At 34.4% G+C, this 15,141-nt stretch overlaps 3 protein-coding genes and 1 long non-coding RNA gene across 5 annotated transcripts; all 4 read left to right on the top strand.

The window, feature by feature from the left end:
* Window positions 1-4,062: 4,062 nt before the first annotated feature.
* Window positions 4,063-4,381, top strand: LOC147918784 (uncharacterized). The gene is made up of 2 exons (XR_015593207.1): window positions 4,063-4,197; window positions 4,295-4,381. It is a non-coding gene; the product is annotated as an uncharacterized LOC147918784 (long non-coding RNA).
* A 1,305-nt stretch (window positions 4,382-5,686) lies between these two features.
* On the top strand, window positions 5,687-8,298 carry LOC104770657 (calcium sensing receptor, chloroplastic). The gene is made up of 6 exons (XM_010495116.3): window positions 5,687-6,311; window positions 6,409-6,654; window positions 6,769-6,961; window positions 7,140-7,281; window positions 7,382-7,513; window positions 7,597-8,298. Exons 1-6 carry the CDS (start codon window positions 6,096-6,098, stop codon window positions 7,826-7,828), a joined length of 1,161 nt encoding a protein of 386 aa, XP_010493418.1. The 5' UTR covers window positions 5,687-6,095; the 3' UTR covers window positions 7,829-8,298.
* A 279-nt stretch (window positions 8,299-8,577) lies between these two features.
* On the top strand, window positions 8,578-13,087 carry LOC104770656 (putative acyl-activating enzyme 17, peroxisomal). 2 transcript variants are annotated; one of them, XM_087505500.1, is made up of 14 exons: window positions 8,578-9,148; window positions 9,240-9,369; window positions 9,459-9,715; window positions 9,834-10,038; window positions 10,345-10,385; window positions 10,473-10,598; window positions 10,823-10,896; window positions 10,981-11,201; window positions 11,388-11,482; window positions 11,718-11,934; window positions 12,034-12,159; window positions 12,235-12,333; window positions 12,443-12,655; window positions 12,763-13,087. In XM_087505500.1, the coding sequence occupies exons 1-14, from the start codon at window positions 8,898-8,900 to the stop codon at window positions 12,874-12,876; spliced, it is 2,169 nt and encodes a 722-aa protein (XP_087361626.1). In that variant the 5' UTR covers window positions 8,578-8,897; the 3' UTR covers window positions 12,877-13,087. The 2 variants fall into 2 exon arrangements, 1 of the variants encoding a protein (XP_087361626.1); XR_015593206.1 differs by lacking the exon at window positions 11,388-11,482 and having other exon boundaries at window positions 8,588-9,148.
* Window positions 13,088-13,249: 162 nt separating this feature from the next.
* LOC109124582 (protein CHAPERONE-LIKE PROTEIN OF POR1, chloroplastic) lies at window positions 13,250-14,965 on the top strand. The gene is made up of 5 exons (XM_010495113.3): window positions 13,250-13,505; window positions 13,691-13,791; window positions 13,971-14,353; window positions 14,551-14,627; window positions 14,718-14,965. The coding sequence occupies exons 1-5, from the start codon at window positions 13,441-13,443 to the stop codon at window positions 14,866-14,868; spliced, it is 777 nt and encodes a 258-aa protein (XP_010493415.1). The 5' UTR covers window positions 13,250-13,440; the 3' UTR covers window positions 14,869-14,965.
* Window positions 14,966-15,141: the final 176 nt, after the last annotated feature.

The raw sequence follows: 15,141 nt of genomic DNA, 5'->3' as shown, positions 1-15,141 counted from the left end.
GTGTTGTATATTATGAGAAATCATGGGTAGTGTAATGGTTTGGGATAAATGTATTGGCTTTGTTGTTGAGGGTTCCAGCGCTGAGTGTGTGATGCTATGAAAGTTTATCCTCTATATTTTGTTTATAGTGTTTTGTTCAGTTCTTGTTCCTATAACGGTTAAGTCAAATTGTTGAAAGATATAAAGATTTGAATTGAACACAGTTAATCAATGCTCGAGACACGGAGCTAAAAGAAACAATTACCATTCATCATCTTATTATATGAGTATGAGAGATCAGTTTAATTCTTGTACCATTGGAATTATTTTGATTCGTTTTTGTTCTGTCTGATACGACTAATCCGCTTGATATAATTTTTCCATTTATACCGAGAAAACCTACTCTTGCTTGTATTAAATAAGGTGGCACGTCTCACTTCAAAATAGAAATCATTTTCCAAGCTAGAAAATAGAAGAAATGAAAATATCTACATGATAAAAAGATAATGTATAAAACAGTAATAAAAAAGAAGAAGACTAAACAAAAAGGAGTTTCAAGAGAAAGGCCATCCGCAATGGGGGAACATTTAGTGTGTTCTTAGCCCATTAAAATTATAAATATAATGAATAGTCGCATAAGAACATGTTGTCCAATTCTTGATGTAGAACTGATTTAGGCTCAGTTCTAAGCTGACGTGGCAAGCTGTGATTGGATACAATTTTTTGCAAACAATTTTTCACAAATTAAAAGAGGATTTGATTTAAACTATGTATTAATTAAATAAAATGTATGTTTGTTTTAATTAAGTAATATGTTTGTTTGTTTTTTTTAATCTTTAATGTTTTTTTTTGGTTTCATAAAAATTTGGTATTGTATTTTGAATTTTAGTACAAGTTTTATAAGTTTGCAATTTAAATGTTATTTTTACAGTTTTTATAAATGTAATATGTTTAAGAATATTATATTATTAAATCTTATGATCTTAAACATGTTCTCCCAATAATTAATTTTTTAACTAAAGATCTTAACTACTGATCTTAGATTATTTCATAATATTTTACTCTAAGAACATCCTAATATGTTCCCCATTGAAAATTATTTAATTTCATCTCATTAGTCTGTCAATCATAGACTTTGATAAAGGGCGAATTTGCCCAGTAACTAAAATAAAAAAATAGACAAAGAATATAGCCATCTAATGTAAGAAATTAAGGCAATGACCATGACTCCATGATAAGATTACCAAAAGGGACAGACGTGCCATGAACGCGCGCTTTGGTGTGTGGAAGTTGCTGAGTTATTTTGTATAGTGACTACTTCATTTATGTATTTTTTTATTTTAATAAAATATGTTTTACTCTTTTATGTTTTCTTTTAATATATCTCTTTTAAAAAAATGATTCGATGTTTCAAATCTTAAAAAAAATATTAGAGTGTTTTGAGGATTTTCAAAAATACTCTTTTTTCTATGTTACTTTTCAAAAATACTCTTTGCTGGTATCAATTTTCAAAAATACCCCTTTTTGATATATAAAATGACAAAATTATAAACCTTAAATCCCAAATAGTAAACTCTATCCCTTTAAAACTATACCCTAAATGTAAATTAGGAACCCAAATCTAAAAAAACAAATTTTAAAAACTAATTTAATATAGGTTAATTGTATAAAAGAGGGCAAAAATTAAAATATTCAAAAAGGGGACATTTTTGAAAAGAGGTATGCCAAAAAGAGTATTTCTAACAAATTCTTTAGTGCTTTTCTGTATCAAACATAATTATATTTTTTAATAGGATGTAAATATTTTAGAAAAGTAAATAATATTTGTCTATCCAAAATATTATATAATGAAATTATATAGTATAGAACGTTTAATAAAACGTAAGTGGTGGTGATGGTAATATGGTGGTAGTAGACGGCATGGTGATGATAGTGATCTCGTAAAGAAAACGTTATACCCTAAGTGATACAATATAGAGAACCCAAACTAATGACTTAAACGCACAACAAAGTTAAAAATATATATCATAAAATACATAGAATAGTGTTTGTTTACCACACTTAAATGAAATAGTATAGAACAAAACTAAATAGTATAGAATGAAACGTTTTTACAAAAATAGATTGAAGTAATAAAATAAAATAAAATGAAAAGTATGAAACAAGTCATATAAAATCTAATATATTGAGTTGAATATTTGCTTAACTAAAAGTACTATATACCCTAAATGATACAACATAGAGAACTCAAATATTCGAATCCAACGCATATTGAATATAAACAATATACCCTAAAGGATATAATATTGTCAACCCCAACAACCAAATTAAACGCTAAAAATAATAATATATAAATATTTTGCATACTTCTAATTATAATTTAAATTTTGTAATTATGCAATATAAATATGGCTCAAAAATTGAGAATGAAATTTTAAAAATAAAACATGAAATAGAATGTTGTTGTGTTCTACATATTACAAATAATTTTATTATATTGTTATATAGTGAGTTAAAATTGTTCGTTTAAAAAAAATGTAATTGTTAGATAAACTAAAAAAAAGTTTGTTTTTGAAGTGAGATTGTGTAATCCAGAAATAAATAAATTTTATTGCAAACTATATAAACAGATAAATAGAAATATATGAATGAGAAAAATTAAAGGATAAAGAAAGAAAAAGAAAAGAGAAAATAAAATATATGTACATAATAGAAATAAGGGTGTACGTGAATATAAGGTGAGAGGGAGAATGTGTTAATAACTGTTGATTATGTACTAGGGATAGCATTGTCATTATTATAAAAAATATATAGAATATAAGAGGGTTATAGTTAGAATAGTCAGCCACTTAATTAAAGTTTGCTTTTGGGTTATATCTGCCAATTTCCCAGCCACTTCAAAATAGAAATCATTTTCCAAGTTAGAAAATAGAAGAAATGAAAATATCTACATGATAAAAAGATAATGTATAAAACAGTAATAAAAAAGAAGAAGACTAAACAAAAAGGAGTTTCAAGAGAAAGGCCATCCGCAATGGGGGAACATTTAGTGTGTTCTTAGCCCATTAAAATTATAAATATAATGAATAGTCGCATAAGAACATGTTGTCTAATTCTTGATGTAGAACTGATCTAGGCTCAGTTCTAAGCTGACGTGGCAAGCTGTGATTGGATACAATTTTTTGCAAACAATTTTTCACAAATTAAAAGAGGATTTGATTTAAACTATGTATTAATTAAATAAAATGTATGTTTGTTTTAATTAAGTAATATGTTTGTTTGTTTTTTTTAATCTTTAATGTTTTTTTTGGTTTCATAAAAATTTGGTATTGTATTTTGAAATTTAGTACAAGTTTTATAAGTTTGCAATTTAAATGTTATTTTTACAGTTTTTATAAATGTAATATATTTAAGAATATTATATTATTAAATCTTATGATCTTAAACATGTTCTCCCAATAATTAATTTTTTAACTAAAGATCTTAACTACTGATCTTAGATTATTTCATAATATTTTACTCTAAGAACATCCTAAAATGTTCCCCATTGAAAATTATTTAATTTCATCTCACTTTGATAAAAGTAAAAAAAAAAAAAAAAAAAAAAGACCAAAAGGACAAAAGACGAGGATGATAAATTTGTACGGCAAAACGGTGAGTCATCAAGATTCTTTCACTTTTCTACAAACTTTTATATTGTTTCCAAGTTATACTCTCACATGCATGTAATGTACTACATGTATATGTTTTGTAATTTGTAATTGTAACCAACCAGGCTTCTCTCTCTCTTTCTATATTATATATACGAGCTCGTAAATAATAACTCTGCATCTACTATCTCTACCTCTGTTGTATATTTTTATCTTTTCTTGAGATCAATGATTTGTGTTCATCACCCCTCTCAGATCTGTCAATTATTTTTTTGTTTGTTTAGGAATGATTGAAGAGTACTGAAGTCGCTGGAGGCAGCGGTTCATCGATCAATTCCTGGGAAATTCTTTTGTTTAATTTCGATGTTAAAGAAAAAAAAAAAAGAGAGTTACATCGAAAGCACGAATCGATCGATAAACCTCTGCATCCAGCGCTTGCTCTACCCTGATCATTTGTTTAATAATCTATCTATCTACTTCAATGCTCTCAGAAAGCATTAGAAGAAACAAGATTTTGGATTCTAAATCTTATAACCTTTTTTAAAAATTTTTGTCTCAAATATAATTGGTAATGGAATCAAGTAAAGATAAATGAGTCTGTTTGTTTTATTTTTGTTTTGGGTAACAAATCATTCATAATGTTTTTTTTTTTTTTTTTTTTGTAGGTGTACTTCATTCCTAGTCTATCATGTCTTCATACTTTGACTTATACACTTATCTTAAAATCCTACCATGTGTCTCTTCTGTTTTTATGATAATTTTCGGGTACAATTTCAGTTTTGTTTTTTCTACTTTTTTTTCCCTCTACAGGTTAATGATATATAATGTTGGTAACTTAATTCTTCTCTTGATCTGTTTTTGAACAATAGTCCTGATGATGATGATTATTGATGCAGTTTTTACTTTTGGTTTAACATGTATTAAGGTTTGAGTTCCACCTAGCTAATGTTTTTTTTTTCCGTTGAGCCTTGGAGGCCAACTAATTCGAGTTTGCAGATACCGTATATATCGATTTTGTTCCTGTTTTTTTTTTTGTTTTTTTTGGCCTGACCAGGTTTGCTCTGATCTCTCGTTTTCTTAATGCATTGTGTGCTTTTTGCTTGCTTCACTTGCTTTTGCATTACTATGTTGACTCTGGTGATACGATATTCACAACAAACCAGCGGTGTAAACTACTCCAAAACTTTGGTACATTGCGCAATCCAAATAGCCTAATAACCCTTTTAATCAGGATCCAAGTGGTCATAATAAATAACAGTCCAGAGAGTCATGCTGCTTCTTGATTATTTTTGCATCATTAGAATCTGTATTGAAGCAATTACTATTTATTATGCAAGTGGATGTTCAAGAAGAATCAAATTCACTCCCGAGAACTTTCATGTGTCAGCGTCGTCTATCTGTTGAGAAAGACACTTTTAGTTGTTAGTCATATATGTGTTCTCTTTTCCCTTTTTTGGCAGGACAGAAAAAAAAAAAGGTGAAGGAATCTTGTGAAGTGAATGGATTCCTCAGCTCGTGGGTTTAAATATTTCCTTGGAGCAAACTTCAAATGGTAACATGATTCCGTTTTCATATTAGGTAAGCAAAGTAGAATCGTGTTCTTTTTCAAGATCAAGACTTGTTTCTCAGATTCCAGAGAAATAGTGTTGTTCTTATATATAGCGTTTATGATGATGGTGGAACAAAACATGAACTTAATAGCAATATAGCATAGTGGCGTGGTGAAACCAATGAACCAGCATCATGGAAACCCGGATTTGAGTTTCTTTAAACATGGAGTTTGGTAGTTTAATTGGTGAATCATCTATTGCTAATATGTTAGCTTGTTTGTTGTAAAGGTCTTGTTGTTATGGTACTACTATACATTATGGGGGAACTATATTTTATTTGTAAATGTTATGGAGCTAGTGATCTGGCATCTTCCTTCAGTCATGGGAACACAGGAACCAGAAGAAAAGAATCTAAGCAAAATTGATGGAACATATTGTTCAAAGAGGCGGCTAATACAGACAGAGACAGTTCCTTTGTTTACAGCCCTACACTTCTTTACAAAACTTGCGCTCATATTTTTCCTAATTTTATTTGTATGTTTGTTTTCTAATGTTTCATTGTAATCATCTTTGTTGTTAATGTTATTATTATGTAGTACAACCTTTGGTATTACTGTAACAATAAAATTCTTGTACTACACATACAAAAACAAATGATTCGGTTGGGTTCTGGATCGGCAACGAATGGCTAAGCTTAGCACCACAAATTGCCACGTAGGATAAGTCTGACCAATCAGAAACCATCTTCAAATCTCCCTTTGTTCAATCTTAACCAGAAACCTCAATTTACTTATAATCAATCTTTTAGAAAAATCTGAAGAAACAGTTTTGCAGACAACATTGAAGAGAAGTATTACGAGTGTCTTTGTCTGTTTCTCTGTCGCATTGATTTGACAATTTGTGGCGGAGAGAAACCATGGCTATGGCGGAGATGGCAATGAAGTCTTCAGTATCTGCAAAACTCACTCTTCCTTCTTCTTCTACGTCTTGTAAGAAGACAGTGAGACAAATCTCTGTTTCACTTCCTACATCAACTTCAATCTCTCTGTTATCTCTCTTTGCATCTCCTCCTCATGAAGCCAAAGCTGCTGTTTCCATTTCCAAGGACCAAATCGTCTCCTCTCTCACTGAAGTATAATAACAATCTCACTTAATTAATTTTTTTACCTCTGTCTTGTAATGGCCAAATCGTATCCTTCTTTGTTAACGAAAGTTCTTGTCTTAAACAGGTGGAGAAAACAATCAACCAAGTTCAAGAAACTGGTTCGAGTGTTTTTGATGCAACGCAGCGTGTGTTCCAAGTAGTAGGAGATGCTCTTAAACCAGCTTTGGACACTGCTTTGCCCATTGCAAAACAAGCTGGTGAAGAAGCTATAAAGCTTGCCTCTCCTGCTTTCTCAGAAGCTTCAAAGAAAGCTCAAGAAGCAATGCAGAGCTCTGGTTTTGATTCCGAGCCTGTCTTTAATGCTGCAAAGGTCAGATTTTTTTTATCAACATTCAAATTTTTTGTAGGAGAAGTTAGCAATTTAGGTTTTTGGGGATAAGTGTTTAAAATGGTTTTTAAGTGTTGTTTTTGCTTGGGTATGTAGACAGTAACAGATGTAGCACAACAGACAACAAAAGCAATTGAAGATGCTAAGCCGATTGCTTCATCAACCATGGAGACGATTTCTTCAACTGATCCTAGTGTCATTGTTGTTGCCGCGGGTGCTGCGTTTATTGCTTACCTTCTTCTCCCTCCTGTTTGGTCTGCAATATCTTTTAACTTCCGTGGATACAAAGGTACCTCATCTTTTAGCTTCATACTCCATAGAGATCATCTTGAGGCAAACATGATTAAGTTTGTGAATAGTGTCACAAATGTTATTGGTTATTTATATTAGTGTTGTATTTTTTTAGGGATATAGAGTATATAATTCAGCATAGGAAAAGGTTGAGAATTAACATGTTTTGAATGAAGGTGATCTCACGCCGGCTCAAACACTTGATCTTCTCTGTTCCAAGAACTACTTAATGGTGGATATAAGATCAGAGAAAGAAAAGGAGAAAGCTGGGATTCCAAGGCTTCCTTCAAATGCTAAGAACCGTGTGATCGCCATTCCGTAAGTGTTTGTTTACCTTTGAACGTTCTTTTTGTGTGTTTCTATACCCTAAAATTTTGAAATGAAAGAAACACAAAACTATTGTTTTTGTGATGATCAGATTAGAAGAACTACCGAACAAAGTAAAAGGAATTGTGAGGAGCTCGAAAAGGGTTGAAGCAGAGATAGCTGCATTGAAGATTTCGTACCTCAAGAGAATCAACAAAGGCTCCAATATTATCATCTTGGACTCGTGAGCTTTGTTTATTTGCTCTTTACAAGACTTGTTAAACCAAAAAGATTCATCTTTAACCGGTCTTTTTTTGGGCGTGTAAGGTACTCGGATTCGGCTAAGATAGTGGCGAAAACGTTAAAGGTTCTCGGGTTCAAGAATTGCTATATTGTGACAGATGGATTCTCTGGTGGCAGAGGATGGATGCAGAGCCGGTTAGGCACTGATTCATACAACTTCTCGTTCGCACAAGTCTTGTCTCCATCGCGGATTATCCCAGCAGCTTCTAGATTCGGCACTAGATCCGGAACCAAGTTCCTTCCTAGCTCCGACTGAAAACAAACAAGAGGATACATAATAGTCTATAAAAAAATCTTGTTTTAAATTCCTTTTTTTCTCAACTTTGAGAGATATATATCTTTTGATAATTACTTGTGTTTTGCACTGATGATCATATATATGTGGAACTAGTAAAAAAAAAAGACAGATGAAATCAAACTGAAGTAAGTTTAGCAAAACCTGAAGATCATGTATAATAAGAGTTAGAACTTAGAAGAAAACATGACCAAATAAAGCGGGATGGGTGTTGGCATGTAATGGTAGGAAGAGTTTGGGATAAAGACGTAAACTGAGGATAGATAGCTCCTAGATTTGGACTAAATTTCTCATAGTTGCATCTAGGCATTTTTGGACCATCTTGGTAGGTCTGTGGCTTTAGCTTTATCTTAAAGTGAGCTTTGTCAGCTCCCCATTTACCCATTAACCGAATATCCCACTTTAAAAATGGTCGAACTAGAAAAAGTTTATTGGAGTTTAGTTTTAGTGCTTTCAATAATGTGAAAAAGAAAAAAACCCACAACATACGTATAAAGTTTGAAAACACTTATAAATGCAAATACCACTCAAATCTAAAACACTACCCGATTCATACAATCCAATTTTGATGAGAGTCGTATCTAGAGAAAAACATCATAACTAAAATACAAAGATAATGATTAAAAGTGCGAAAGAGAAAAGAAAAGAAAAAAAAAAAGGTGCATGTCAGAGAGTTCAACTACATAATGTATATAGACTGAAACCAATTCGTAGATACATAACATCATGATATATAAAAGCAACCAATTTATGTATATAGACTGAAATCAATAAAAAGATTCACAACAACTTGTAACTCCCATCAAGATTCAAGAAGAAGATGATGATCAGAGACACATTCAGACGTGTAAAGAGCAAAAAAACAAACTTGTCAGTCTCAGAGATCAAAACCAGATTGACACGTGGCAATCACGAGCTCTCTTTATATTACGTGGACAATTTTGCCACTCACTCCTCTCTGCCACTCTCAGTTTTGAATCATTCACATTCATTATTTGTTTAGCTCTCCTCTCCTTATTAAAAAGAAAAAATGACGTACAAATCCCTAAATTCAATCACCAAATCCGACATCGAAGCTCTAGGTATCTCCGGAGATGTCTCCGAGAAGGTTCTCAATGATCTCCACGAGATTCTCCGTTGTTCCGCCACGCCGGTTGAGTTATGGGTTCAGGTTTCTCGGCGGATCTTGCATCCTGACCTCCCTTTCTCTTTTCACCAGATGTTGTATTACGGTTGCTACAAAGACTTCGGACCCGACCCACCCTCTTGGATACCCGACCCGTATGTTTTACTTTAACTATATGAATTGATGATTTTTCTCCGTCTTACTTACAGATTCTTTATTTGATGTATTGGAAATTGTATATTTTAGGAAGGTTGCTTCTTCAACTAACGTAGGAAAGTTACTAAAAAGGCGTGGCAAAGTGTTGTTAGGTGATGATTACAAGAACCCTGTTTCGAGTTTCTCCACTTTTCAAGAATTCTCTGTATCAAATCCTGAGGTTAATTAACCTTTTTTTTTTTTTTTTTTTTTTTAAAATAGCTTTTGATGTTTATGAATCAGGTTTTGATTATATGTTTTTTGGATCAGGTGTATTGGAAAATTGTGCTGGATGAGTTAAACATAGTGTTCTCTGTACCTCCTAAGTGTATATTAGAGAAAGATACATCTGGAGTAAATCCTGGTGGTAATTGGCTTCCTGGTGCTTACTTGAATCCTGCTAGAAATTGTTTGACTCATGGTTTCAAGAGAAGGTTGGATGATGTTGTGATTCGATGGCGTGACGAAGGAAGCGATGATCTTCCTGTTAATACTATGACACTTCTCGAGTTACGATCACATGTCTGGTATGAAAATTCTCATCCTTGTGTGGTCTTTTGTTTGTTAAAAAAGGAAACTTTTTTATGTTATGTTTTCTTTCTATATATATAAAATCATGCAGAACTAGTGTTGTATGATGTGTAGGTTGGTTGCACATGCTCTTAGTGCTTTGGATTTGGAGGACGAGTCAGCGATTGCTGTTGATATGCCTATGAATGTTGACTCTGTGATCATATACCTTGCCATTGTCTTAGCTGGCCATGTGGTTGTTTCCATTGCCGATAGTTTCTCTCCTCGTGAAATATCAACGCGGCTTAAAATTTCAAAAGCTAAAGCCATCTTTACTCAGGTAAATTTTATAATGATTCTTTGGTGGATGGATTATGAAGGTGCACTCTTTGTTGTTAAGCTATTTTATAGTGTGATGTGATGGTTTCAGTGATGAACTGTTTGCGTTTGCCTTTGGAATTTAGTTAAAGTTGTTGCCAAAATATGAACGGTTGTTAGGTGATTTATAAACAGTTAAATAGCCTAGCTGGAAAAAGCCACTTTGTTTCAATTATTGTAATGGTCACTGTGTATAAAAAGCAGCATATAACATGGTTTCTACTCATCTTATTTAAGATTTTTAAGTTTTCATTATAATTCTTTGCAGGATGTGATCATTCGTGGTGATAAAAGTATTCCCCTCTATAGGTGAAATTTTAGTAATCCAACATGACTGGTTTTATTTCAAGATGTTGGCTGTAAAATTGGTCTCACATTATCTATTCTATTCTGCAGAAGAGTCGTTGATGCAGAAGCACCTCTGGCAATTGTTGTCCCAGCTAGGGGCTCTAGCTGCAGAACGAAGCTGCGTGAGAAGGATTTGTCTTGGAACAACTTTTTGGGGAATGCAAGAAGTTTGAGGTACTGTCTACTACATCTTCATATCACCTTTCACTTTCCAGTTAGAAATGGAAAACAACTGCAAAACACTGTTCCTGTGGTTAATGATGGTCTAATGTGACAACTAAAGTGATGGTCCTGAAAGTGAAATCTAATTCCTATGATATTGTTTGAGGAACACTTAGAGCTTGCTGTTCCAAATTCCTGGGGATTTAGAAATGATATATGCTATATTGTTCAAACAGAGGCGTGGAATATGTTGCGGTAGAGAAACCAGCTGGAGCTTACACAAACATCCTTTTCTCATCAGGAACCACTGGTAGACCAATGAATTAAACTGCATCATGTTATGTAGATGAGGATGTGGGGTGCTAAGTTACCAAGTTTTTGATTTCTGGTGTAGGTGAGCCAAAGGCTATTCCATGGACGAACATTTCACCTCTGAAATCTGCTGCTGATGCTTGGTGCCACTTGGATGTTCATCGGGGCGATGTTATTGCTTGGCCGACCAACCTTGGGTGGATGATGGGTCCATGGCTTGTTTATGCTTCTTTGATAAACGGGGCTTGCATGGGATTATACAATGGATCACCTCTTGGTCCTGCGTTTGCCAAATTTGTGCAGGTACGCCAATTTCATAGTTTAAACCGAAAGAAAAACCATAAAAGGGACAAAAGAAAAACATCTTTTGTGCAAACATCAAATGGGAGCTATGAAGGACTGTGGATTCATTGCATGATTGGCTGTGCAAATATTTCCACAAATAAACTAAAACATCAAATTTACCATATGTTTATATTCTGGGGTTAGGATGCCGAGGTATCAGTGCTAGGCGTGATACCAAGCATTGTCCGGACATGGCAAAACTCGAACTCTACTTCTGGCTATGACTGGTCACGAATCCGGTAATACCGAAAGTGCATATTCAGAATGTTCTTGAGCCTAAATTATATTTGTGGCGCGGATCTTAGATGTTTTGAGAATAATAAGTAAACTAATGTTTTTATGCCACCACTTATTCTTTGAGAAACAAATTTATCTATTTTGGTTATATATTGTGGCATCTTATGTAGTTGTTGAAGCCAAGAAGATATGTCTATGCAGTAACATTAATATTTTATATTGATACTTTTTCAACAGTTGTTTTGGTTCCACTGGTGAAGCTTCAAACGTAGATGAGTATCTATGGCTGATGAGCAGAGCACATTACAAACCTGTAATAGAGTATTGTGGCGGAACCGAGATTGGAGGCGCTTTTATCACAGGTTCTTTGCTTCAACCTCAGTCACTGTCTGCTTTTAGCACAGCTGCCATGGGTTGCAAGCTTTTCATTCTCGGTGAAGATGGCAATCCAATTGTAAGAAACTTTATGATATCATAGATGATGCAGTGTTTCTTCTGAAAGATCTTATGGTATAAAGGATATCAGATCTTTATTAATTCTTCTTCGTTTTAGCCTCCATACGCACCGGGAGTAGGTGAATTGGCTCTTTGCCCGCACATATTTGGAGCTTCAACCACTCTCCTGAACGGAAATCACTACAAAGTTTACTTCGAAGGAATGCCTACCTTCCAGGGACAGGTAACCCAACTCTTGCCATATATATACAGAGGTTTCCATTGGTTTTAAGTCTGTGGCTTACCTGCTTTTCGATAGATTTTACGAAGACACGGAGATTTATTTGAACGGACCTCAAAAGGACACTACCGTGCTCACGGACGTGCTGATGACACAATGAATCTTGGTGGCATAAAGGTAGCCTTACTGCAGAGACTCTTATATAGTATCATATGCACCAGCCTACCAATCTGTATGAGTCAATATCATCAATCACAATCACATCCTGTTAATTGTTTTTGTGCAGGTCGGTTCTATTGAGATCGAACGAGTGTGTAACTGCGTTGATGACAATGTTCTGGAGACAGCAGCCATTGGTGTTCCTCCTCCAAGTGGTGGTCCTGAACAGCTCGTAATAGCTGTTGTGTTCAAGAGCCAGGAGTTATCAAATAACGATTTGAGACTCTTGAAGAAAACCTTCAACTCTGAGATACAAAAGAAACTGAATCCATTGTTCAAGGTTTATTATTATACAGAAACAACAAACATAAGAGAGTTCATAAGTTGTTTGTGGTTTCAGATTTCATACAGTAGCCGGACTAATGTGTGTGTTTTTACATTTGACAGGTATCATCTGTTGTGACTCTGCCTTCTTTACCGAGGACAGCCACAAATAAGGTTATGAGAAGAGTTCTAAGGCAACAGCTTACTCAGACCGGTGTACTAAACTCAAAGCTATGAGAGGCAACTGGTCTCCAATACCAATTGTTGGTTTGCCAATTCACATAAATACCACATTTGTAGTCTTTGCTGTAAAATCCACATTCCATGTATTGTCTGTATCAATAATAAATGATTCTCAATTCACATAAATAAAGAGAGGATATTACTGTGTATATACATGTAATGAGATCCTTGCCCCTTAATGTCAAATCTGTTCCTCTGTTTAAAACTTTATATTGTAACAAAGCACCATAATGTTGTATCATTCAAAGTGAATGGAAGAAGATTAAATACGATTTGCATCCAAAACGCAACATATAAAAAATCTGACTTGTGGGTTGGTGATCAGTTAAGATGTGTCATATTATCTATTTGGGAAATTTTAGGGGTTGATACGAAAATTTACTAAATACATGGACATAAACGTAAAATCTGAAAGATGAGGAGTGGTTCACTAATGTACGCGAGGCGGTGCAAGATAGCAACGCTTATCTTCACTTTTCATATACACAAAACGTCGCCATCTAAAGCTGAAGCCTAAGCTCAAAATCGGCGTCGGGTTGGTCCGGCGGAGGAACCACCATGTCTTCGTCTCTTCTTCTCTCCGGTACTACTGTATCTTCTCCGTTCATCGCTCCATCAAAGCTGTAATCTTACTCTCTTTCTCTCTCTCCCTCTTCGTCTTTTCTTAGGGATTTTGAATTAACTCGTCGCAATTAGCTGGTGTTTCGTTCCAGTCATAGCCGGAAAATTTTAGGGTTTGTCTCTATAAGTCCCAGGAATTGATTTCCTAAGAGCTTATGTAATCGTTGTTTTCTGATTTTTTTTTCAGTTCTCTCGTACGAAATTTCAATAAGTCATCGCTCTTACCATTTCGGAATGCTCCAAGAAGCTTCACAAGCGTTAAGTGCACCCTTGATTCTTCGTATGGAGGTATTGTCTTCTCTTCTCCCTCAATTTAGTCAGTTTCGATTAGGATTTAGTACTTTCTTATCCAAAAAATCTCATCTTTTTTGATGGAACAATTCGAATGATTTGGTGTAGAGTTCACTTTCTCAAGCTTTGAGCTTTTCTAGTTGTCGCTCATGTATCTGAATGACTTTGTTGTATAGGCAATGTCCCCACGTTTCCTCGGACCAGAGTTTGGGACCCGTACAAACGTTTAGGAGTTAGTCCATATGCTTCAGAGGAAGAAATCTGGGCTTCTCGTAACTTTCTCTTACAGCAGTACGCTGGACATGAGAGAAGCGAAGAATCTATAGAAGGGGCCTTTGAGAAGCTTCTAATGTCTAGTTTTATTAAAAGGAAGAAGACTAAGATCAATCTTAAAACTAGGTTGAAGAAGAAAGTTGACGAATCTCCTCCGTGGCTCAAGGCTCTTCTTGATTTTGTTGAAATGCCTCCCATGGATACTATATTCAGAAGACTTTTCCTCTTTGCCTTCATGGGTGGTTGGAGTATCATGAACTCAGCAGAAGGCGGTCCTGCGTTTCAGGTTTGCTACTACTTATACTATGGCCTTAATAATCTTTTTATTATACAATCTAGTGTAGCATGATCTGATCAGCTAATCTATGTATTAGATACCTTAGCACAGGATAAACTATTTGACCCCTAGATAAAGTTGATGAGTTTCTCTTCTTATTCTGTTTTGCATATACTGGTTTCTGATTTCTTTGGCTGGACTTGTAGGTGGCGGTATCATTGGCTGCGTGCATATATTTCCTGAATGAGAAGACAAAGAGCTTGGGGAGAGCTTGTCTAATCGGGTAAAACTCCTGGCCCTATCAAATTTGCTGAAATAAAAAACTCAAAGGTCACTGGTTATTTCATGATCTGTTTGGTTTTTGTGATTGCAGAATTGGAGCATTAGCGGCTGGGTGGTTCTGCGGTTCACTAATCATTCCCATGATTCCGACTTTACTCCTTCACCCGACATGGACACTCGAGCTCCTAACATCACTGGTCGCTTATGTGTTTTTGTTTCTTTCTTGTACTTTCCTCAAGTAAGTTGCGGTTTCATCCAGACACTTTTTGTTCTTTTGCCCACAACATTTACAGAACGTTGCTTTGGGATTATTAGTGAAGTTGTTAAGTGTTTGATTGATTTCTCATTCTCTTAAAAAATCCATCGGGTTCCAAAGTAACTAACCCTTCAAGAAAGATTTCAGTTTCTACTTTCCTCTCAAACTTTGACGAGTAATCAAAGTTCTATCATTATGACTTTATGAGTGAAACATAAAATAATTCGGTCATTGAATCCTGGGGTCTATTTCTCGATTC

Source organism: Camelina sativa, chromosome 20 (genome assembly GCF_030686135.1).
Source record: "Camelina sativa cultivar CO46 ecotype springtype chromosome 20, ASM3068613v1".
In the NCBI taxonomy this organism is placed as follows: Eukaryota; Viridiplantae; Streptophyta; class Magnoliopsida; order Brassicales; family Brassicaceae; genus Camelina; species Camelina sativa.
Note: the sequence above shows the minus strand (reverse complement) of the source record. Positions and strands in the feature narration are given on the sequence as shown.

Coding starts and splice junctions, on each gene's coding strand:
- LOC104770656 (XM_087505500.1), top strand. CDS start 8,898: ATGACGTACAAATCCCTAAATTCAATCACCAAATCCGACATCGAAGCT. Junction 10,599..10,822: donor GGGAATGCAAGAAGTTTGAG/GTACTGTCTACT, acceptor TTGTTCAAACAG/AGGCGTGGAATATGTTGCGG. Junction 12,656..12,762: donor AACTGAATCCATTGTTCAAG/GTTTATTATTAT, acceptor TACATTTGACAG/GTATCATCTGTTGTGACTCT.
- LOC109124582 (XM_010495113.3), top strand. CDS start 13,441: ATGTCTTCGTCTCTTCTTCTCTCCGGTACTACTGTATCTTCTCCGTTC. Junction 13,506..13,690: donor TTCATCGCTCCATCAAAGCT/GTAATCTTACTC, acceptor TTTTTTTTTCAG/TTCTCTCGTACGAAATTTCA. Junction 14,354..14,550: donor AAGGCGGTCCTGCGTTTCAG/GTTTGCTACTAC, acceptor CTGGACTTGTAG/GTGGCGGTATCATTGGCTGC.
- LOC104770657 (XM_010495116.3), top strand. CDS start 6,096: ATGGCTATGGCGGAGATGGCAATGAAGTCTTCAGTATCTGCAAAACTC. Junction 6,312..6,408: donor TCGTCTCCTCTCTCACTGAA/GTATAATAACAA, acceptor TGTCTTAAACAG/GTGGAGAAAACAATCAACCA. Junction 6,655..6,768: donor CTGTCTTTAATGCTGCAAAG/GTCAGATTTTTT, acceptor TTGGGTATGTAG/ACAGTAACAGATGTAGCACA.